General features: G+C 37.3%; 1 protein-coding gene across 15 annotated transcripts in view; it reads right to left on the bottom strand.

Annotated features, from left to right (window-relative positions):
* Positions 1-22,008, bottom strand: part of NCKAP5 (NCK associated protein 5) — a 623,444-nt gene that overhangs the window by 92,106 nt on the left and 509,330 nt on the right. For 14 of the 15 annotated variants that reach the window (XR_012154214.2, XM_073305277.2, XM_073305278.2 and 11 more), the window contains 2 exons: positions 4,272-4,376; positions 986-1,177 (listed from right to left, as the gene is read on the bottom strand). Coding sequence is in view for 14 of the 15 variants with exons in the window: in XM_073305277.2 (XP_073161378.2) it covers positions 986-1,177; positions 4,272-4,376 (297 nt within the window). In the remaining variant the exon portion in view is untranslated. The remainder of the gene's footprint in view (positions 1-985; positions 1,178-4,271; positions 4,377-22,008) is intronic. The other variant, XM_073305284.2, reaches the window with a different exon arrangement.

Raw genomic sequence — 22,008 nt, forward strand, 5'->3', positions numbered from 1 at the left:
GTAAAAGCACACAAAAGACCAGATTTCATGGGGGGAGACTAGATTTTTACGGTCTGTGATGCGTTTTTCATGGCCATGAATTTGGTAGGGCCCTAGTGATATCTGAACCTAAGAGTTGAAAGTTTCCATTTCCCAAATCCTTCACCCTTTACCTCCCTATTCTAGCGCCGCTCAAAAAGCCTACTTTAAAGTTAGCATGCTTACAAAAGGAAACTAAATGAAACATTCTTTCTGAGAAGAAACCTGGAGAAAATCCAAAACTGCCAAGAAGTTGCTGTTCAGAGAAGAAGCTTACCATTCAGTATGCTCAGTTAATACAGAGACAGGGAGAATAGAAAACGATTAAAAACAATATGAGCTCAACTTGCTTAACCCTTTGGCACTGGTGGTGGTGATGCTCCCAGTGTTGTGTGCTAATTCATCATGCATTAGGACTTTGCATTGAGGTAATTCAACAATTAGCGTCATGGGGCTAAACTTCCCTATATGATTCAAGCTGAAATCTCTCCAACTCTTCTATTTAAGGCCATTAGATCGCATGAGACCTCCTTTCCGATGTATTTTTTTTCTATGCATTGCAGAAGCAAACACTTTCAGTTCATAAGCCTCCTGCCTCCTAAACCATAACAACATTTTTTTTTAAATCTGCTAAATCTACCAAATTTTACCCTTGATTAAACCAAGGCAACCCAAATGAAGCCAGTGTGGTACAGCTTGGCCTCATGTGTAAATGCATAGACTGGTTTTGCATGTTGCACTCTGTAGGCCCTTGTGCCAGATAGCTTAAAGAGTTAAGGAGGCCTGAAGTTTGTTCGGACCTCTCACATCTGCACATTTGCCCCCACCAGACTCTAGCAAGTTCGATAATCATTTAAAGGGATGGGGGGAGAAGAAGAAGAAAGGCAAATTGTTCAGAAATTTCTGACTGCTCCATCTTGTTTCAGATGAATTGAGTTAATAAATGAAACAAATCAATTTGCTTTACCCTTTTACTGCACGTCTTTCCATCATTCCAAGTGTAGGAGGAGCCACTGGAATATTCACTGCAAGCACTTGATAGAGAGAGTTCACTGCTACTGCAACTGCTCCGGGGATATAGGCGACTGGGCCCTGTCATATTTATTTGACTCTGGCATTTCAAGGCAGGTATACTGGATTTCACATTCTGCTGGCATTCCTAAGACACAAGAAGAAATGCAACAATCTTATGGGTAAAACCAGATCACTTTCTCTTCTACCTGATTGATTTAGTTAATTAGTTTAGTTAATGCAAGTGTGCCATTTATACTTGCATAATATTCCATTAGGATCTGGTAATATTAATGAATAGATATAAAATAAAAAAAACAATTTAATGTTTAGCTTTATTAGAACAGAAAAAAATCTCAATCCCTCCAATTATTTTTATTTACTTGCTATGGCTTCAGCATTCTGCTGGTCTTTCTGCAAGAGTATTTTGAATCTGTGTGAATTATGCTGTAGATATTAGCAGCATGCTCCAGTAAGATATCACAAACTAAGTTATAAGAGTACAAGTACATCTTGACAACTGCATTATAGCCCCACAATGTAACAGATGAGGCTCCACCAACTGGACAAGGTAAATTAATTTAGTGTCCCAAACAGAATGTCCATTGAGAATGGAATCTCTCCATTACAGTCTAATTCTGGTTTCCTATCTAGTCCAAACCTTTGTCTAAGAAACTCTCGGATGCAGGACAATCCATCTTTGTGTCACTCTCAGACAGCTGAAGCCTCTTACTTATGCAATTTATTGACACTTTATGGCTGCCTTTAGTACTTGGGTAGTTATCGCCCCTCTCCAAATGCAATTTCAGCTGACTGTGACTAAATGCCAGCTTTGAGGAAGAGAGTAATGAAGAGCAGATAGCACGTTAGGTAAAATATTAAACCTTTGTAGGAGTATCTAGGATGTGTGTAATTTATATTCAAACTAGTTCTCTTGTGCCTAACAATGCTAGACTTTCTTTAACGTTAAGTGCCTGTACTGTTATGCTGTTATGATGATATCCTTGTCTGCCATATAGAATCAGAAACTTTTTTAATTACCAGGAATACCAAAGAGCAACATGACTACATTTTTCTGAAAGATGGCTTAGAATTTCATTAAAACTAGAAAATAACCTCACAACCAAGCCTTAAGCAATATTTATTGATTTCCATTCTTGTTTATAGCCTGATGTAGTTTTGCTTAGATGGGTGTTTTCACATTTATATCCCAATAGGATACAAACAAATCTAAGGTTATATAATACATGAGCGGCTGGCAAAACTGTCAAATAGATTCAATGGATGTATAAAATGTTTCATGGAAATCTTTGGAAAATACTCAATTTAGAGACCATTCTCCATATACTCTGTTCCATGCTGGGTTGCTTTTTGTGTGTGTGATTTCCCCCCATTTATTACTACAAAGGTTGTTTGGCTGAGAACAGGATTTTTATTGCTGAGGAGTTCCTCAGCGACTGCTGCTCATTCCTCAAGTGACATCATAATACTCTGTCTGTAACAAACCTAATTACAGGGCAAATCATCGCTCCCTGTCATGGACAAAACCCCATGATCAGAAAAATCAGTCAGCAGTAGCAACAGAGAGTTTCACCTCATGTCCTCCTAAGCAGTGAAAGGGGTGTAGAAGAACTGGTCTCCAAACCCTCTGGAGTGCCAGGTAATACACAGAGCACAGGCTTCAGCATTTCTGCAATAGAGTCCCTTGGCTTTCATCACTGGCATCATTCACTCCCTCTGCTGTCACTAGTTCCCCCTGCTATGCCTGTGTCCTCCCCTGCAGGTAGAAGGCATGGAGGCCAACAGTAGCATTGACTTCTGCTTATTATGGTATTTCAGCTGTGGAGCTAGATAAACATACAATGTTCGGTGACTGCACTCTGGGTTCCACCCCACATAACAGGCCAGACATGTCCAAAGTGCCTAGTGCCTGCCTGGAAGGACTGCTGTAGATTCTGGGGAAGGAGAGCACATAGCATGGTGCAGAGCCCTCACTCCCCTCCCCCCACCTTCTGCTGCTTTGGGAGCCTTCCCATCCCATCCCCTTTTCCCCGTTGTGCCTTAAGGAGGAGAGGGACATCAGGTCCTATGATTTCAGAATAAGAAGCAAATGGACATCTAAGCAAAAAGTATTTTCATGTAAATACTATTAATATTTACAGCAAGTAAGAAAACATGGAAAATATAGTGTGCATCCCGAGAATTCTCTCTGAACAGAACGTTCTCTCAACTTCCTCAATTTTAAAAGGAGGCTGGGTTTTTCTTCTAGGAGTTGTCTAATTTTTTTTTTAAATTCTGTTTAAAAAACCTTTAAAGATTATATTTATGACGCATTAATTATATATAGTTAACTTGCACACTGGTTAATTAATTTGAATTGCATAATCTGAGTTTTTTCCCCTAATCATGACTTCTAAACCATCACCTTTAATGAAATTAGAGTACAAAAGCTGTCTGTATGAGTATAATTTAAACATGTAATTGTTGTTAGGAAGAAAAGACAACTGACTGAATCAAACAATTGCAGAGAGAAAACTGCATACTTAGAAAAATCTAACCTGAAAGCTAAATTACAGATTGTATAGAGGGTCATTAACATCTTTTTGAACCTTTGAAACAATGGCTTTCCACTAAAATATGTATCATTATAAAGCGGATTACATTTCTGATGACACTTTTATACTTTAAGATGAAAGGCATAGAAAGGCTCAGTTTTCTGTTCTCATCTGCTTTATTTCTCTCTATCTTCATGTGACTTTTGTTTTTAAAGCTACTTTTCTCTCCGTCAATGAAACATGAAAGCCCTACTGGTTACAGTTTTGCCAAATAAGCACAAAGCTAACCCCCAACTTTAATTAAAAAAAAACAAAAAACTGCAGAGACCATGAATTTTTAAAAGTTCATACATAATATATCATAAAAGTAGGAAGAATAACATGGTACATGGGCTTTAATAAAAAGCTCCTTTAATAAAAAGCTCCTTGACCATTTCTCAGAGATTTTGAGATGTAATCAATACCCAAGAAGGTATATTGGGGACATTGTCAAGATTTATGCTTTTTTTGCACAGAGTGACACTTTCTGTGTACTATATCAACCAGAGACATGATATTGAATTTCAGAGACCAGAAGAAAGGAAAGTATTGTTATCTGTCTCAACAATTGTTCACCCATGACATCGCACTTCACAGACAAAAATGAGCGCTCCAAATGAGGCACTTAAAGACCGCACAAAGACTCACATGAATCTGAACACCAGTAGTTCGTGATTGTATCAAACTTCTGTTCCTTTCTACATCTGAAAGCAAATCCCCAGACGAGAGATCTAAGATGCGTGAATGCAGTTTCTGGCAGAAGAGAATGACCAAAGCATAAACATTTGACAAATATGCAACAGATCAGCATTTTAAAAATTCCAAACCGTGCAGTTAAATTTCAAAGGAGAATAAAACCCTGTGGTAAAAGAGCACTTGTCCTAATTTGAAAGTTTTCCATTTTACTGCTTACTGAGTACAGGACTTGATGCATGAAAATTTTTCATCCAAAGAAAACTGAACTTTTTCTCCCTGCGACTGTTTCACAACTTATCATGATTTCACATGTAATAATGACAAAGTAATATGACCCCAATCATATTTATCCATAGAGTTTGGCAAGTTTGCATTAAAGAAGTATAAAAATGAATGATGAAATTAACATTTATAAAGCAATCAACACATTAACCTTGTTTTATTTAGCAGTTGCTACAGCTTGAGTGAATGATTATAAAAGTGACCCTATTTCTAAACGGCATTGATCTTGTGAAGCCCTGCCTTGCACACATTTTAACTCAAAGTCATTAATGTCATCTGTTAGGAACAATTAATATGAATAGAAAATAATTGCACCAGGGAGCAAGGGACTCAGAGGATTTTGTGCATTAATATTCACATGCTGTTCAATTACACACTCAGTCCCTTATTTCAGTTTTGCTTGGAAGGCCTGCTAACCTGATGCCATTTCCCCCATATTAATCTGTACACTAATTACCAAGGCTTTCTGTATAGAATAAGTCTGACCTGTTTTAATTTCAAACGTATGATTTATTTGAATGCTGTTTCTTGACCAATGACTTCAAAAGAAAAAAATAGCTATATCTGCTCTCCAGCTGGTCATGTGAGCTAAGCTTTTTGATTACAGATATTTGGGATCTGATCCGCAGTCCACTGAAATATATGAAAAGGTTCCTGTTGACTTCAATGAGCTTTGGGTCAGGCCCTCTGGTAAGATCCTGCCACCCTCCCTGCAACCACAGAAGAATCAAGACACTGGAACTGCTCAGTTCATGTTGTGCATGGCTGTGGGTGTCGGAAAGGGGTGAAGGGGAAGGAAGCAAACCTGCCAAGAAAACTTGGAACCCTGGGTTACACTGTGCAGGACACACCCTATAGGAATGTGGAGACGATGCAGTGGGGCAAGGCAGTGGGCCCGGAAACTGTTTATCCATTTGTCCACAAATATTAGTGTGAGGGGGAAGCAATAGCTTGCAACCGCTAATCTTACCGCAGGCTTCTGCAAGCTGGGACTGAGGCTTCAGCTCAGCACTACATGCAGTGAGTGCTCAGCCTGCTTATCAGGCACTCACCTCTACAATGTCTTCCTCTGGAGAATGAATCATCCAGAAATAGACATCTCTTCTTCCAGCCTTTGCTGGTCACATCCAGAATTGCAGACTGACTTCTATTGCAGGCAATTTAGTACTTTTAACCATTAATTATTAATTGGGGAATAATTTTGCAGGAGTTACATATTCATCTAGTTTTCATTCAGTGTTTTGTTTTAACCTGTGCTATCCTGTTTCAATAAGACTAGGGGAAACTGTTTGAATGATGAATGCTCTGTATAATCATATTTCCTATAACACAATGTTGAATAGATGCCACATACACTTTGCATTCAGTATAGTTTTCATTATAAATATTTACTACACCGAGTGTACATGTCTTTTAACACAGTGTCAGTTATATCTATTCTCCAGTTATTGAATGTGAACCATTTAAAATATTGTTATTGTAATTGCAGGCTGATGTTTGCCCAAAATTTAAATACTGCCTAATTACACCTTTCCAAGCTCACAGGTTTACAATGAACTCAAAATTAGCCTTTAACTGAAAGTCTCCCAACTGTATAGTTGAGCCACCAGAAAATTCAAATTGATTCAGACACAGGAATCTTTGATGCGATGCAAAGGCGTTGTTAGGAAGGGCCCTTTGAAAAGGACGGTCTTTCCCCCAAAAAGACCAACTTCCTGCTCTCTCCTTGCAGAGGATTTTTAGTGCAAGTTTCTGTACTTAAGCCATGCATTAGACTGGAAAATTGAAGAAGTGTGAAGGGAATAGACACTAACGTTTATTTCCCAAGAAAACATACTGGAAATATTACTTCAGGAGTTTTACATCTTGAAGACTTGCTTCAGAGTTTGTCAGTCCCTAAAAATGTTTTGAAAATACTATTTTATTGTACAGGAGTTAGCAATATAGATGGCCGTAAATAAAGAAGTGAACAATATAATTTGTTATAACAATAACAGTTACATGAAACTAAGTACACTGCTATATCATCCTTGTGAAACATAATGCCAGCTCACTCAGCATACTGAGTCAGCAAGAAGAAAATAAAATCAGGAAGGAGAAAGAAATAATCTCCCAAATAACAACCTAAAATTAATTAAAAATAGTAAATTGTTAAAAGTTATATATTATTGGGCTCAATACAGGGGTAAATGGATGACATTTAATGGCCTGTGATATACAGGAGGTCAGACTAGGTGATCTAATGAATCCTTCTGCCTTAAACTCTATGAGCCTATAAATAATAAAAGTAAATCAGCAAAATATAATAAGAATAATAGAGAAGAAAGGAAGATCTATAATATCTCAAGATCTATAATACCATTACATATCTGTATCCAATAGACCAATTAAGTAATCATCATACTGGAAACGTTCACCATCATACAAATCACAAAAGGATGTGGGGGTTATAATGGATCACAAATTGAATATGAGTCATCAATGTGATTGAGTAGTGAAAAAGGCCAATATCACACTGGAGGGTACTAACAGGAATGTTGTATGTAAGACACAGTGGGTAACTGTCTCACTCTTCTCAGCTGGAGTATGTTTCCAGTTCAGGGCGCCACACTTTAAGACAGATGAAGAGAAATTGAGAGAGTCAGAGGAGAGCAACAAAAATGATGCAAGGTTTACAAAACCTGACTTGTGAAGAAAGGTTAAAAAACTAGGTACGTTTAGTTTTGAGAAAAGAAGACTGAGGGGGTAACAATCTTCATATATGCTAAGAGCTGTTATAAAAAGGATGGTGATCAATTGTTCTCCATATCCATTGAAGGTAGGACAAGAAGTAATGGGCTTAATCTGCAGCAAGGGAGTTATAGGTTGGATATTAGGAAAAGCTTTCCAACTATCAGACTAGTTAAGCACTGGAGTAGGTTTCCAAGGGAGTTGTGGAATCCCTCTCATTGGGGGTTTTGAAAAACCAATTACAAATGCCTGTCAGGGATGGTCTAGTGTACACAGAAAGGAAGCTTGACTAGACGACCTCTTGAGGGCCCTTCCAGTCCTACATTTGTAGGATTCTATGAAATCAGCTGTAACAGATACATATCCAGCAGAATGACCTACATTAGCAAAGTTTAAAGAAACAGAAGAAAGTTTGGATTAAGATAATTAAGGAAACAGAGCCACACAGCAATGAAACAGAAATTATAAAGTAAAATTGACAGGAAAATAATTTCCCCCCACATTCATTTATTTTCTCTAAGTGATAAAGTCAAAAAATAAAGAAGTATAATGTTGCTTATTAAAAATGTCAATACATTTACAAAATGAAAAAATATTCTACAAAATGTGACATCCCCCCCCACCGATGACTTTATCTCACAGAAGCTCCAATGACATGATGTAAACTATACTGTACTGATCACAGATGTTCTCACATGACACACTTGTTTACATCACAGCATCTGTGTAATGATACCTCTGTGCTGAAAATAATTTGGTTTTTAAAATATTGTTGATGCCCTTGGGGTTCAGCAGAGCAAAATAGAGTACAGAAGGAGATTATTCTTCTTGAAGTTTGTGTAATGTGGATAACTTCCATGCATGAACTTCCCTTGCCTGAACAGAAGAGGCCATCAGGTGTACACATGGCATAACCCTTATTGTCCTTGAACTGCTGTGGATCAAGGCACATGTGCATGAGAATGGAGCAGTCCTGAGCTGGGGAAATACATGTTATCCTCTCACCAGCCCCCATGCAGAACACTCAGGAAAGTTAATACAGCCTAGGCTGTATCATTTTTTCAGAAGTTTTTCTCTTTTTGGTTCCAAAAAGCCTATAGAAATAATACACTGTGAAACAGTTCTATTGCCCCATACCAGATAATGTTATAACCCCCCCAACCCCGCCCCCCAATAAACACTATGATTTGGTATCTAGTTTATTTAATAGGAGTTTCTAAAGATAATGTCTCCATTATGGAATTGGATCCTGTCGTCTTCTGGGCATTGAACAGAATGCACAGAAATGTTTTCAGGGAGACAGGGGACATCTTATACCTGTTTCTTGCAAGATTGGTGAGAGTTCTAATTCAAGCTAAATACTACACAACCAATATATTAAGCATGTATTCTTCATATGCTTAATTCTCAGAATGAAGGGGCAAATTATGTGTATGGAAACACTGAAAATAAAAAATGTAACATGGATTTCAGCTTTACACAAATTAGAGTTTACAAACACTGGCATATGGTGAAGATTGCCTTCCAAAGAGACCTGCAAAATTGGTCATGTATTGGAAGTGGGCTTTAACTAAAGAGCAAAGAAAGTGCACTGAAAACCTCAAAGATGCTTTAAAGTGTTTTCTTACGAAGTGATGCTATTGGAAATGGTTCTTACTGCAGATCTCACTGTACTTAATTATAATATTATAAAATGTTGGAACATTTCTGAGAACTGTACTCTTTTTTATCTACAAAAATGTATGAATTTATTATTATGTATAATTGTTAGCTATACTTACTTATTTCAGATCTTGGAAGGTATAAATATAATGGAACATTGAGAATTAAACTCCTGCTTTTCTACTAATTAATTACTGTGCTATAAACAGAACTTTATATCCATTGCAAAATACTGTTTAATCTAACTTTTCAACACACAAACAACAATATTTATTTATTTCCTATTTTCATAGTTTATAATGGCAATACTGACCTCCATGAATTTCCCCCTAGTTAATCAGGTGGGTTAAGGATTTGCATTCACCTCCTCTCGCTGTTTATGAATTGCCAGGAAATGCAGTGTCACAGAAATGCTGTTACGTTTGCATATGCCTTTTCACCATTCTTTTCATACTGACTACTGATATTACCTAGTGTCGTTTCAAGGGCAATGCTTGGTCCAAATTTTCAAAGTTCTTTTCCTCCCAATTCCCTAACAACTTCTTTATTATTTATCCTGACAATCTACCCTTACCTCCGACATATGCCATACCTCTTAATGATTTGGATCTGTGAAGGGTCCAGCTTTGTAGAGGCCCTTTTCCAGATGCCAGAGTGTCCACTGTCCTCTTTACCACTTTTCAGAGATCTCTTTACAAGAGTTGAAGCTCCCCAAAGAGTATTAATGGCACATGCATGTCTATTTCATAAGATGCCTCATCTGCTTTTGCTCCAAAGTGGAGACTGAAGTAATGCGACAAGTAGTTCCAATTTCTGCGGAATAAAATTTGGTCCTATCTTGTAGGCTGCACAGAAAAGGTCCAAAGCTATATCTCCCTAGTTTCTGTGTAACGAGACCATCAGTAGAGGATGAGGAAATAACAGCATGGCTCTCAGTAGCAGAAAAAGGAGTTCAGTTTAAAAAAAAAGAAAAAGCATTTTCAGGAGAATGAACATGAGGATTGGAAACTAACTTTTCTCCTGATCTTCTCTGTTAGGTGCCTGTTGCATTCTGAGTAAGTGTCCACATTTAGGATAGTTTCCAGCCCATATTTACTGGAAATAAACCATGAACCTCTGAATTCTGCATAATTGGAGTTAGATCTTTGCTTTTAAATGTTGGCTGGCTGGGTGGAATATTGTCTACAGACACCCTTCAAATGGCATAGAATACTTTGTAACAAACATTTGGACACACACAGCACCTTGGTCCTGAGGACACACAAGACAGAGCCGGATGCCAACCAGTCAATCTGCAGAAGTCTCCCTGTCCATCCCCATCTTGCACCCATCGATTGCCAGGGGAAAAAAGAGGATGGGGTACTTGTAGTTAGAGGCCATGGCCAGAGAAGTGCTGAGCCAAACCCTATCCTGGCCCCCTATTTGGGTGCAGAACAACCATGGGGCTGAAAAAGAATGACAAGCTACTCACCTGAGGCAGCTGACAGAACATATGATAGGTAGTAGATCCACCAGGGGCTCAAGTGGATAACTTCTTCAGCTCACACGTGCATAGCAGGCCCAGGTTTAAGCAAGTACAGTAAAAAATAGAGTAGGAACCTTATGCTATCTTAAAACAATTCTAATATTTGCTTGTGACTGTTTAACAATAACACCTTATAGTATTTGTAAGGCTGACTAAACCTTTAGATCATTAAAAGCCATTAATAAACCTTTACTCTGAGTCCCCATTTTTGGGCATGCAAACTTTCGTAATCTTGTATGACTCAAAGGCACCATAAAACTGATCATAAAGGGAATGCAAAATACAAGAAAAAATTGATGAAAATTAGCTCCATAATGTACAATCTTTTGTTCTTTCTGCTGCTCTGAGTATTGGTTCCAACAGGACAAGTAGCTAATGACAATATTTGGTGATACTTCTAAAGGTCTATTATGTGGAATCTGTGTCTTGAAAATGCAATGAATGTCTGTAGCCTTACCTCCCATGATATTTAATACTAACATCCACCTTATCAGTGATTCAGGTTTATTACTTTGTTCTTCTCTATAACCTAACTGGTAGATTTAATAAAATTAGCTTGCCTTACAGTTTGTATCTGCAGAGTTGCATCCTTATTTTCCCGAAGCTTCAACCTTATAGTTGCTGTTTTGTTTTCTATCCTACAGTAAATGAATCCCAAGATATGAAATGCCTCATAGTGATAAAAGCAAGCAGTTGGGGATTGTTATTTATTGGTCTTACAAATAGCTGTTTGAAATGTAAGGAACAAAATTACAAGCTTACAATATTGCTCAGTATTAACAGTGGGGAAAGTTATACACAAAATAAATAGTAAAGGATTAACTCTAAAACATAGTTCAGTAAGCCAAATAATTTCTTAGTATAAAAAAGAGCTTCTAGCTATTACAGAGAATTCATTCAGTCAAGTGGATTTTATTTTGATTTTCTATTAATCTAGCAAAAGTATTTCCCTGGTCAAGTTTTAATTTGTTTATTTCTGATTTTTTCCCCCTCCTGTCAGGATAAAGCTGTTAAAAGCTAAGTCAGGAGATACAAAAGATGCCAGACTTTAAATTCAAACCCACCCTTAATAGTGGCTTGTCAGCTTTGCTGGCAAATCCTACAGGCGAGTTTACTGAGACTTAACTGACAACATTCAAGACAAAGTACAAGGATGTGATATTACAAACGTTTGTATGGAAGATTAGGGAGTTACAGCTACATCAGAAAATCTTGTTAACAAAGCAAATCCACCACAAAATATAAAACAATAGTTTTGTGTCTGCTTCAGATTCTACAGGCTTGTTACACTTTGTTGTAATCAAGCCTTTCAAAGATAGGCAGAAGCAGTGAATTAGATTCCAAAAGTACTGAGAAAGTTGAAAGCAAAAATTCCTAAATGTCCTAGAGTGTAAATTGTGAGGTATTAAGCACATATTTGATGCATAAACATAAATAGCATAATCTCTCTGTATTCTTCAGTTACTATAAAACTAAAATTATTCCTCTTTCAAGTCCTCCTAGTTTTATTAATTTTTATAAACTGCTTTAAATAAAAGCTACACTGACAGATTTAATGTAATCCTCTCTGATCCTTGCTTTCATTTTATAACTATATCAGTGTTTTCAAGTCTTGAGAACTCCAAAATATTAGTTCTTATTTTAATAGCATTAAGTTAGGAGTGTGTAAATACTGCAGCAACGATAAAATCAACTAATTTGTTTTTTTGGGAAAAATATGTATAAAGTTCCCTATGGTTTATAATTATTGTAGAGTCAACATTTTACACCAATAACCTGGTAATCAGCTAGCCAGAAGGTAAATGATTAATGCAATTAATTATTTCATTAAGCTCACTGAAGACTCCTTGCGTATTTCATGACACCATCTTTCCTGCAAAATGCATTCTGAGGTGTTCAACCCTCCTATTAAATATCAATCTTCACTTTCTGTGCTCATTTGTTTCACATAAAAAGCAGTAAATACTTTTCATAAATACTTTTCTATTGATCTAAAATGAATGAAGTAAATTTTCCTCCCACTTTACTATGGGATGGCCAAAATCACACAGATACAGCAAGTTATGTGTATATGAAAAATTGTAACACAGAATTCTGCAAGTTATGACACCTTATCTTTTTTATTAGTCAGTTTCAAAGACTTTTCATTTACATTTCAGCATGGTCAGAATCACTCCAGAATATCATTTTATACTTCTAACTTTTATGACAAGGAAAATCTATACCATTTATCTTTTATGACCTGCCTCACAGAAGATATTTGTACTTTAACACAAAAAGGCAGGCCTGCCTTTTATTCTGTCAGGGTGCCCAAGTGCAGTACTTTAACATATGAATGTGAACAGCTATGCTATTGCTTAGGTTCCATCTATAAAATATGCACTGTATAATATAGAAGTTATTTGATTACATACTATTAATTAATTTCATCATGTGATTAGGTAGCTTATATCAGGATAGCCAGTAATATATCATTTATAGTATAATGTAGTGTTGGCCTCTGTCTTCGTGATTCTTATTGTTTTAAACTTCTTTTCACATTCACTTCCTGACTCTGTCACTAGAACCAAAAATCATCTAAAGGAATTAGGCAGACCTCAATACGATCTTGTTATTGACATTTATGTTGATCGATGTTGGCTCTTACAGAATTGGAATCTGCAGATCAATTCTCTTATTAGATTCTTTCTCACTGCTGCCATGATCATTTTATCACACAAGCTGCTGCTATCAGATGCTGTTTTATCACTTTATAATGGGATAAGCTAAAGCTTTCCTCCAGCCTAGAGTTAGAAATGAAAACGGTCTTGAATCTCAAGATCACTTATTCAAGTGTTCAGAAATATCCTAATCATTGTGTATATTTTAAAAGTTAATTTAAACTAAATTCACATGACCCCCACAAAATTATTTCCCATGCTAAAATTCCAACTTATTTCCAAGGGGGAAAAAGGTTAAATAATAAGGGCTTAGAGACTGGCACAAATCTCCCCACCTCCTCTTCTGTATTTTGAGTCAAGGCAGTAAGTGAGCCTAGGAATGAAGGAATTTTCAGGAGAGATATCAGGAACAAAAACTCTGATGTCTGGAATGAAAAGAAGCACATAATTCTCTTTCTCTCTCACCCACACAAACAGAGCACAGGACAAAATGTATATACAAGGATTGTTGCAGTTTTACGTCTTTAAAATTTGTAAGGATAATTATACAAAATGCACATGTGGCTCTGCAGGAATGGCATTCCAGCTCCTGTTAAGAGAGGAGTTCCTCACATTAATTTAAATCTCTGATAAAATAAATTAGCTTTTTTATTGTAGGGTTAAACTATGAGACTATGATTGTTATGTATTACTTCAATCCAGGCCTTAATGGTATTTTAGCCCTGTGGTGGGCAAACAGAAACTATTTCAAGCCTTCCAAAGGCTACTAAAACATGTGCAGATGTCTGGAAAATTAATACTATTATCTAACTCTAACCTTTTGCCTGTAGGAGGAAAAGGAGAGACAAGGCTCATGGAAGATATTTTAGATCAATACATGGCAACAGAGGAAGGTAAGCACTGCTTTGCTAGGAATTTCAGAGGCAACAAGCTGGTGTCCCAAATAAGCATTATATTACATATTTTCAATAGATTCCTTCTTGCATAGTTTTAGCTGAAATAATTCATTTATTCTATAAAAAACCAGAAGAGATAAGCATCATTTTCTATAATCTTCTTTCACTGCAGTTTCTCAAAGTCCAGCATGTTAGACACTGAAAAGATTAATTTATTTACATGACAAGAACATGAATTTGTCAGCGTTAATGTTGAACAAGCCATCTTTTCCTTTCCCAAAATGTTCTGTATTTTGAAAGATGTTTTTGTGTATCTTATAGAAATGTCACAGATGGTGGGGCAGGTTGGGGGTGGAAGGCAGAGTAGTAGCAGGATTTACACAAAATGTCCTCATTCCTACTTTCAAGACTTTCATAACTTTTTAATAAAAGTTCTTTCTCCAACACTGATCAAAATGCAATGTTTTCTGCTCTGGAAAAGCAATTCCAAATTTTGTACATTTATAAAGGTTCTGTTAAAAAGCCTTAGTGGTCTGGACGGAAGGTGTTTTATTGAACACTTTTTCTTTAAAGCGTCTTTTGGAGGATGGGCAAACTGGTTTGGAAATAATCAAGGGCAGTCACCCAGCTGGTGTAAATTGTCAGCTTCACTGCTTCTGAATCTTTTTGTTTATTTCTATAAATGAAGATTCTGAAGTATTCAATTAACTCTTTTCTCCCCAACTTTTTGTTAATGTCCTTGAAGTCCCAACATAGAGTGAGAAAACCTAATCTTGTGGAATTTCCAGCCCAAGGCTAACTACCTCATGAAAACACTTACACACTTTCCCAAAATTACAGGACAATAAACATGTGCAGGGTTGAACCATAACTTTGCAAACCCAAAGCCTTGAATAAGCACCCCAATTTTGGCTGTTTATCTGAGCCAGACCCAAATTCAGCATCTTTAAGATTTAATTGTCCTGTTCCAGTGGTTCTAACGAGAGATTTATTCTATAGATTACAGGTCTACTGGATTAAGCAAAGAACTGGGACTCAGGAATTCTTGATGTTTAGGCTACCCTTGTTTCAGGCTGCTGTATGGACATGAGTATGTCACTTAACTCTCTGCTTTCCCATCTGTAAAACAAATATAGTGATACTTATCACAAAGGAGTGCTGTAAGTAGAGCTGGGAAAATAGTGGAAAAAAAACGATTTTCTAACTTGTTCCCTAAATCTGATTCAACGAAGCAAGGTGTCTTTTTAAAATTCCCTTTTCCATGAACATCCAAATAGCTGGGGTTTTTCCCCCCTCAGCTTAACGATGGAGTTTCTGTTCGTGTCCACAAGTGTATTCAGATGCAGATATGCACACTCACACCAGAAGTCTTTGCTTGATGACCCCATGTATAAAAACTGGCTTTGAGGTTTTGGGCACGAGAGTATTAGAAGGAAGAGACTGGGGGTTATGTCTACATTTAGAATGCTGCAGCAGTGTCTCAGTGGAGACACTACCTATGCTGACAGGAGGGCTTCTCCAGTTCGTGTAGGTAATCTACCTGCCCAAGAGGTGGTCGTGAGGTTGATGGAAGAATTCTTCCATTGACCTAGCACTATTTACACCAAGGGCTAGTTTGATATAGCTTCCTCCTGCAGGGGTGTGGATTTTTCACACCCCTGAGAGATGTAGCGATACCGATGTAAGTTACTAGTGTAGACCAGGCCTGGGAGAGTGAGAAAGCCAAACCAATCATTTTTAATAAAGAGCGTAATCACCTAGCAAAAGGAGAAGGATGAAGAAAAGCATAAAGGGGCATAATCTAAACAGCAGGTTTATTTTTTGTTTTCTGAAATCTTATTTCCTCCTCTGCTGCTCTCTTTAAACTTGCCTGGAGATTCTGAACATGTTTCAGATTCTGGAACAGAGATTGTGCAGTGTGACTAGCTACTGAGGTGGAACAATTATTCTAAGGAACTACAACTGTACAAAGCATAAGATCTTGTATATTTTACTGGAGTCATATGGAAGCTCCTTGGCATGATTGGGTGGGTCTGCTGATCAAGAAAGGGCTATCCAGACCCACTCCTGCTCTCAGGAGGGAATGGGGGACGAGTAAGCAGGGGTACCACTTGGTGTAGAAGGGAAAGCCAAAGATTAGCCACCGCAATTACTCGGTATGATTGTGACAAGAGAATACTGAATCTAAAATCTGCTGAACAGCCAATACATCTGACTTGTCTTCCCCATCTTCACTCAGGAAAGATTCTAGATATTTTTAAATCTGAGTCCATGTAAGCAGACAAAAACAATCATCTATGTTTTGTAAAGAAAAAAGGAAAATATTCAAACAAGATATATTTATTTTCTACTCTGCTTTTCTCACTAAAAAACACTCTCCACTCCCTACCTGAGAAACTCAGCACCCTCAAGTCATTTGTCCAGGTTCTTATTTATGGATGACTAGGTCATTCAATCAGAGAACAGACAGCATACCATAGTTGGCCAATCACACAGACTGAACACAAACCCCCATATATCAAATACTCAAGGGACCATTGACATGGAAGAGTTCACAAAAAAAAAACAACCCACAGCACAAAATAGGTTCCTTAAAAACTATTTACAAAACAATTCTGAATTATGAACAGTACAAATCAAAACCTGTTCCCTGACAACGAAAAGGCACCAAATCAGACAATGAATTGATCATAATAGTGTGACCAGATCTATTGGGAGGATTAACTAAATGGTTTTTCATGGTGATCTGAAGACAAGTGTTAAGCACTGTTATTGAGTCAAACTGTGGTCTTGCAGTAGCATGGCAATCAGCTGCACAGACATGGACCTTGACATTCCTGAGAACAGCCAGGCCAGGTGTGTAAGGGAAAGGGGAAGACAGTCTCTCTGCCTACGTGGTGGTTTGGACCTGTGCTCACCACCCACAGTGAGGAGCTTTGTGCTGTTCCTGTCTCCCCTGTCTCTTTGTGCTGGGCTTGCAGAAGTCAATGCGATACTAAAGTTGCAGATCTGCCATAGACTTGGCTTGGGAGTAGACAGAAGGACCAGGATTAGTTCCTAAAACTGATATCTTGGCACAGAAAGAGGATAGTGTTACAGGAGTCAGGTGTTTTCCCTTTCTCCCTCACACTGTGCTTCTAGATGACTGATCCCATTTTGGAGCTGTTGTGAGATAACCATCTCCAGGTATGCGGCCTATTCAATTTCACAGTGTTTTGATAGCTGGGGCAGCAGAGAAGCAGTGTCCCTCCACAGCCACCTTAGGGCTTAAGGGAGTCACAAACCTGCCTATGGTTGTGGAGCCTTATGAATCTATTCTTGAATGGGAGGAAAAAGTGCCAGGTTTTGCTTAGGATTCTGTGGCCTTGTACCTCTAGCTAACTCTTCTCTGTAGAGAAAAGCAGGGCCAAGATTTGGTCCACGAAATAATATTATGTTGACTAGATTTTCAGAAAAGATCAGCTCCCATTTTGGGATCAAATAAGTGTCCAGAATTCCAAAGGTGCTCAGCATATTGACTGAGGACTTGAAAATCTGGCCCTGAGCTCTTTTGAAAATCTGGTCCTACGTGCTATTATATGGAAGATCAAAATTAAAGGTTATTTCTATTAGTTATTCCCTCATGGGCTGGGAATGACTCGTAATATTGCAGAGGCAAGCTCTGTCCCTTAAGGAAGGCCATATGTCAGGTTACTGTCAAGTAACTCCCAAGGACTGGTTTACAGAACAGCATTTAAGGCGTCCTTTAAAAAAACAAGGTTATAATCTTCCTCAGGTTCATGTACAATATCTGAAGTCCATAGACAAATGTACAGTATGCACAAGTCTTATGTACACTGGAGGTGGACATATCAGGAAGAATTTTAGTCAACAGAACATAAGAGGAAACCTGAAAAGAGTATGTATCAGTTTTTAAAACAATAGAATATTAAAGTTTAAAATTCAAACTCTACAAAATGGGTGTAGAATAAAAACGATTCACATCAATGACTTTGTAGTTGAGAAAGACTAAAGAGTGGGCATCTCTTTGAGATTTCTAAAGTACTGTTATTAATTCAAGATGTCATTATCCTGATATGCTGGTTTCCATACTTCAAATGCAGTCAGCGAGAGTTTAATTCATAACGTTAAAGATGCCCTTGTATTCCACACAGGACACAGACAAATCACCACTCCTCCCAGTATCCTGAAAAAGGTGAGTGACTAATGAAACATGGCTTGCTCACGTTTAGAGACAAATTAATTTTAATACCATCTAAAAATGCAAAAGAATTAGAGTTAAGTCTAGCAATATGCTGCAAAATGTTTAACAACAAAGGTAACTTTTCACTTCAGCCTGCTTTTATCAAGAAAGAAGACAGATGGTAATTTAAGAGTTAAAGCACTAATGGACTCTTCAGTTTCATTGAGCATCTATGTGCTGATTTTATCTTGCAATACAGTATTTCACATCCTCAGCAAAGTCAATAGAGATTTAGTCAATAGTGTCACAGCCTTTGGATGAGGATCTGAATTTTACCAGTATCAAACCATCATTGCAGAAGATAGGTCATATGGGAAAGAAAGGAGCACATTAGTAAAATTCGATACAAAAAGATTGGGTTGTTTGACTAGCTGTTTCATGACTCATTATGGATCACATTTCACTTTAACTACTACCCCATCTCCTCTTACTACTGTGCAATATATATATAATAGTATACAAAGTATATATACCAATAGTATACCAGAATATATGCCAGGGAAATTATTTGTTTTGTAATAGATGGTAGCACAAAATCTTATAGAATAACCTTGTTTGTTAAAATCACTTAACATAACTTTAGTTGGAGTCATCTGGTGAGAGTCCATGAAGTTTAATTTAAAATCACTTACAAATCACACTGACTTGATAAAAGTTTAAAAATCTTACAATGTAATCAAGTATAACCTTTACAGGCATAGACAGTTTTAGATAATAGAGCCATAGGTTTGATTTTGTTTCACAACCCAAAGTTCTATCACCATGCTATATAAAGTAGTAATGGGAAAAAAGAGATGATAAAATAAGTGAAATTTTCAGGGAGTTTCACATATTCATTTTAGTGATGCTACAGGTAAATTAATCCTCTATTTTTATTACATCAGCCATTAATTTCATATAAATACATATACACACTTATTACATACTATTTTTTGAGCAGTAGACCTTTGTCTAAATTTCAGTCTTTTAAGATAACCAAAATAAATACTTCATATTTAGCAACATTAATAATAATGTTTATACTTCCATACCGTTTTAGAATTTCAGTAGATTTCTCTTTTACAATAAAGAACAGAAACCCTCTAAATCTTTGAATAATTTAATCTTATGCATTCTTTTGGAATTTCATTTGGGAGTTATGGAGTGTGAAATATTCACCATGATGAGAAAACAATTATCTAGCACACCTGTTGCTTATGCACATTGTGTTTACGACAGTCCTGCAATGGCTATTATTTTATTCCACTGCATAATTTCAATGAGGGGGCTTTAAAAGTTGATCCGATGACATGAAATTACACTTTTATATGTAACACATGGCTAGTGCTTTGCCCATTGTGATAACACTAGAATGATGTCTGTTTTCCAAGTCAAACTAATTTTCCAGTCTGCACTCCAGTGAGAAAGATTTCTCAGTTTTAATGGGAAATTGAAGGAGTCTTGGCCTAAATATACAAGTTATATAACAAACAGGATAATATACACTGAACACAGAAATGCATCAACTGCAATATATTTACATCTACTGAATCTTTGATACTGTCCCTGTCATAAAATTGATGGTGATAAATCTTTGTATCATCTAGGCTGCATTCATTAAGAAAATTCCCCACACTGTTCATGTGCACTTTATGTAAACTTAAAAAAAAAGTAAACAAGTAAATGCCACTGCTTTCTATTTAATTAAACCCTACCCCACCCCACCCTACTCCAAACAAAGAGCTAATTCAGTACCACATCCCCAAAGAGTAAATAAATGGTCTGGAGCTGGTAATAAAAAATACAAACAGAGCTCACAGAATTTTCACACAGTTCAGAGCGTAGAATAAAGGCTACCTATAAACAGCTCTCACTTATACTTTGACAATTTACCCAGGGATTTACATGACAAGCTGACATCTTATATTTATGTTCAGTAAATACAGCAGGTTGAAAAACCAAGGTGCCCCTGAGTCAAGTGGTTGCTTCTCTTTAAGGAAGGTGTGATTATGAGGAACAAAATACAACAGTGGACAACAAAGAAAAGTGTATCTTTTTAATGCTTTTATAAAAAGTTTAAAGTGTAGGGCTCCTCTGAAAAGCAACTGTAAAAATGGTAGCGTAGGCTTCCTTGTTTCTTGCCTTTCACTGATTCCTACATTTAAAGTGTTCAGTTTACAAGTATAATGATATTTTTTCCCAATGATTATCTCTGCATACTCACCTTGATCTACAAAAGCAAAATTGGATTTTTTCCATTGCGCACATCCCCATCAGTAATAAAGGTCCTTACACCCAGGCAACCCCATTGTCTACATGCTATGGCCTCAGTGTATCCTCACTGACAACAATTTGCCCCCATGGAACTTAGTGAACAATTCTGGTGAGGATGATGACGCATAAGATGGAACAGAACCTACAGCTCACTCAGTCTCAGCTGTATGTATTTTTATTTTTGTCACTAAGAGCCTGGCGTAAGTGTTCTCTTGATCCACACTTCCCCTGAGTAACATCCATCTTCATTCATCAGGACGATGCCCACATATATCTTTCAACTGTTATAACAGATTGTTTTCCTATTTCAAAATAATTTATAAATATTACACTAAAGACCATTTATATTTTGCCTCAAAACCATTTACTCAGTTTACTGTTGGTAGTCTTTCCCTGGCAATTTATTGTCAGTTGAGCAGAGGACAAATCTTGCTTTCAGAGGTTGGATGTGAAAAGTGCCTCCATAAAATATCACAGAACCTCATGTTTGTATAGACATGGAAAAGCCTTTTAATGCTTTTATTTGGCAGTCCTAAAGGCTAATAATCTGTGTTATAAGGACTTGAGAAGTGCTGGCTGCTGAGGGTTATTTTCACTTAAAAGATTTGTCATGTTCACCAGGATTATATGCTTGGTGAGCTTTGTTCATTTTGAAGGGGTGGGAGGGGGAGATCAGAAAGACTCCAGATGCTGAACTAGGAGAAGCCAGACATGACAAGTAGGAGATCATAGAAACATATTAGAGATGGAACTGATCTATTAGGTCAGTTAGTCCATCATACTGCTGATGAAAGATTGTTCACAATTGTGCTATATCCAGTTTAGTTTTCAATGTCCCAAATGATGAGGCTTCCATCTCTTCCCAGGGGAAACTATTTCACAGTGTAACACAACTCATTATCAGGAAGGTTTTCCTAATACTGAGCATATGCCTATATCAATGTGAATATGACTCTGATCCAGCAGGGCACTTAATTTTAGGTACTCAAGTACTTAATTTTAAGCCTATGAGGAAGATTCACTGGGTTCAAATGCCCAGAAGTGTGACTAGTAACAGTCAACAGTGAGTGGGCAGGATACTGCTGCTGGAGAAGTTGGTCATTGACTCTCTAATCTGTTCCTTTTTATCTGAGAGATCTCTCAGGATTGAATTGGTCAGTTGTTCATCTGATTAGTGGGCTGTATTGCAAGGAGGATGAAAGTTTCAAGGCAGGAGACCATCAAGCTGGAGCAGAGGGAAACAATCCTATAGTTGGGACCCACCTTCCAGATGAAGTCATGATATCCTCTTGCTTTGAGGATATCCCTCCAGCCATGGGGACTCCAGTTATTATGAAGGGATGGGCAATAGTAGTAGGGGATTTGATTATTAGAAACATAGACAGCTGGATATGTGAGAACTGTGAGAATGGCATGGAGAACTGGCTGCCAGGCACGA

The sequence above is a fragment of the Lepidochelys kempii genome, chromosome 11 (assembly GCF_965140285.1).
Source record: "Lepidochelys kempii isolate rLepKem1 chromosome 11, rLepKem1.hap1, whole genome shotgun sequence".
NCBI lineage: Eukaryota > Metazoa > Chordata > Testudines > Cheloniidae > Lepidochelys > Lepidochelys kempii.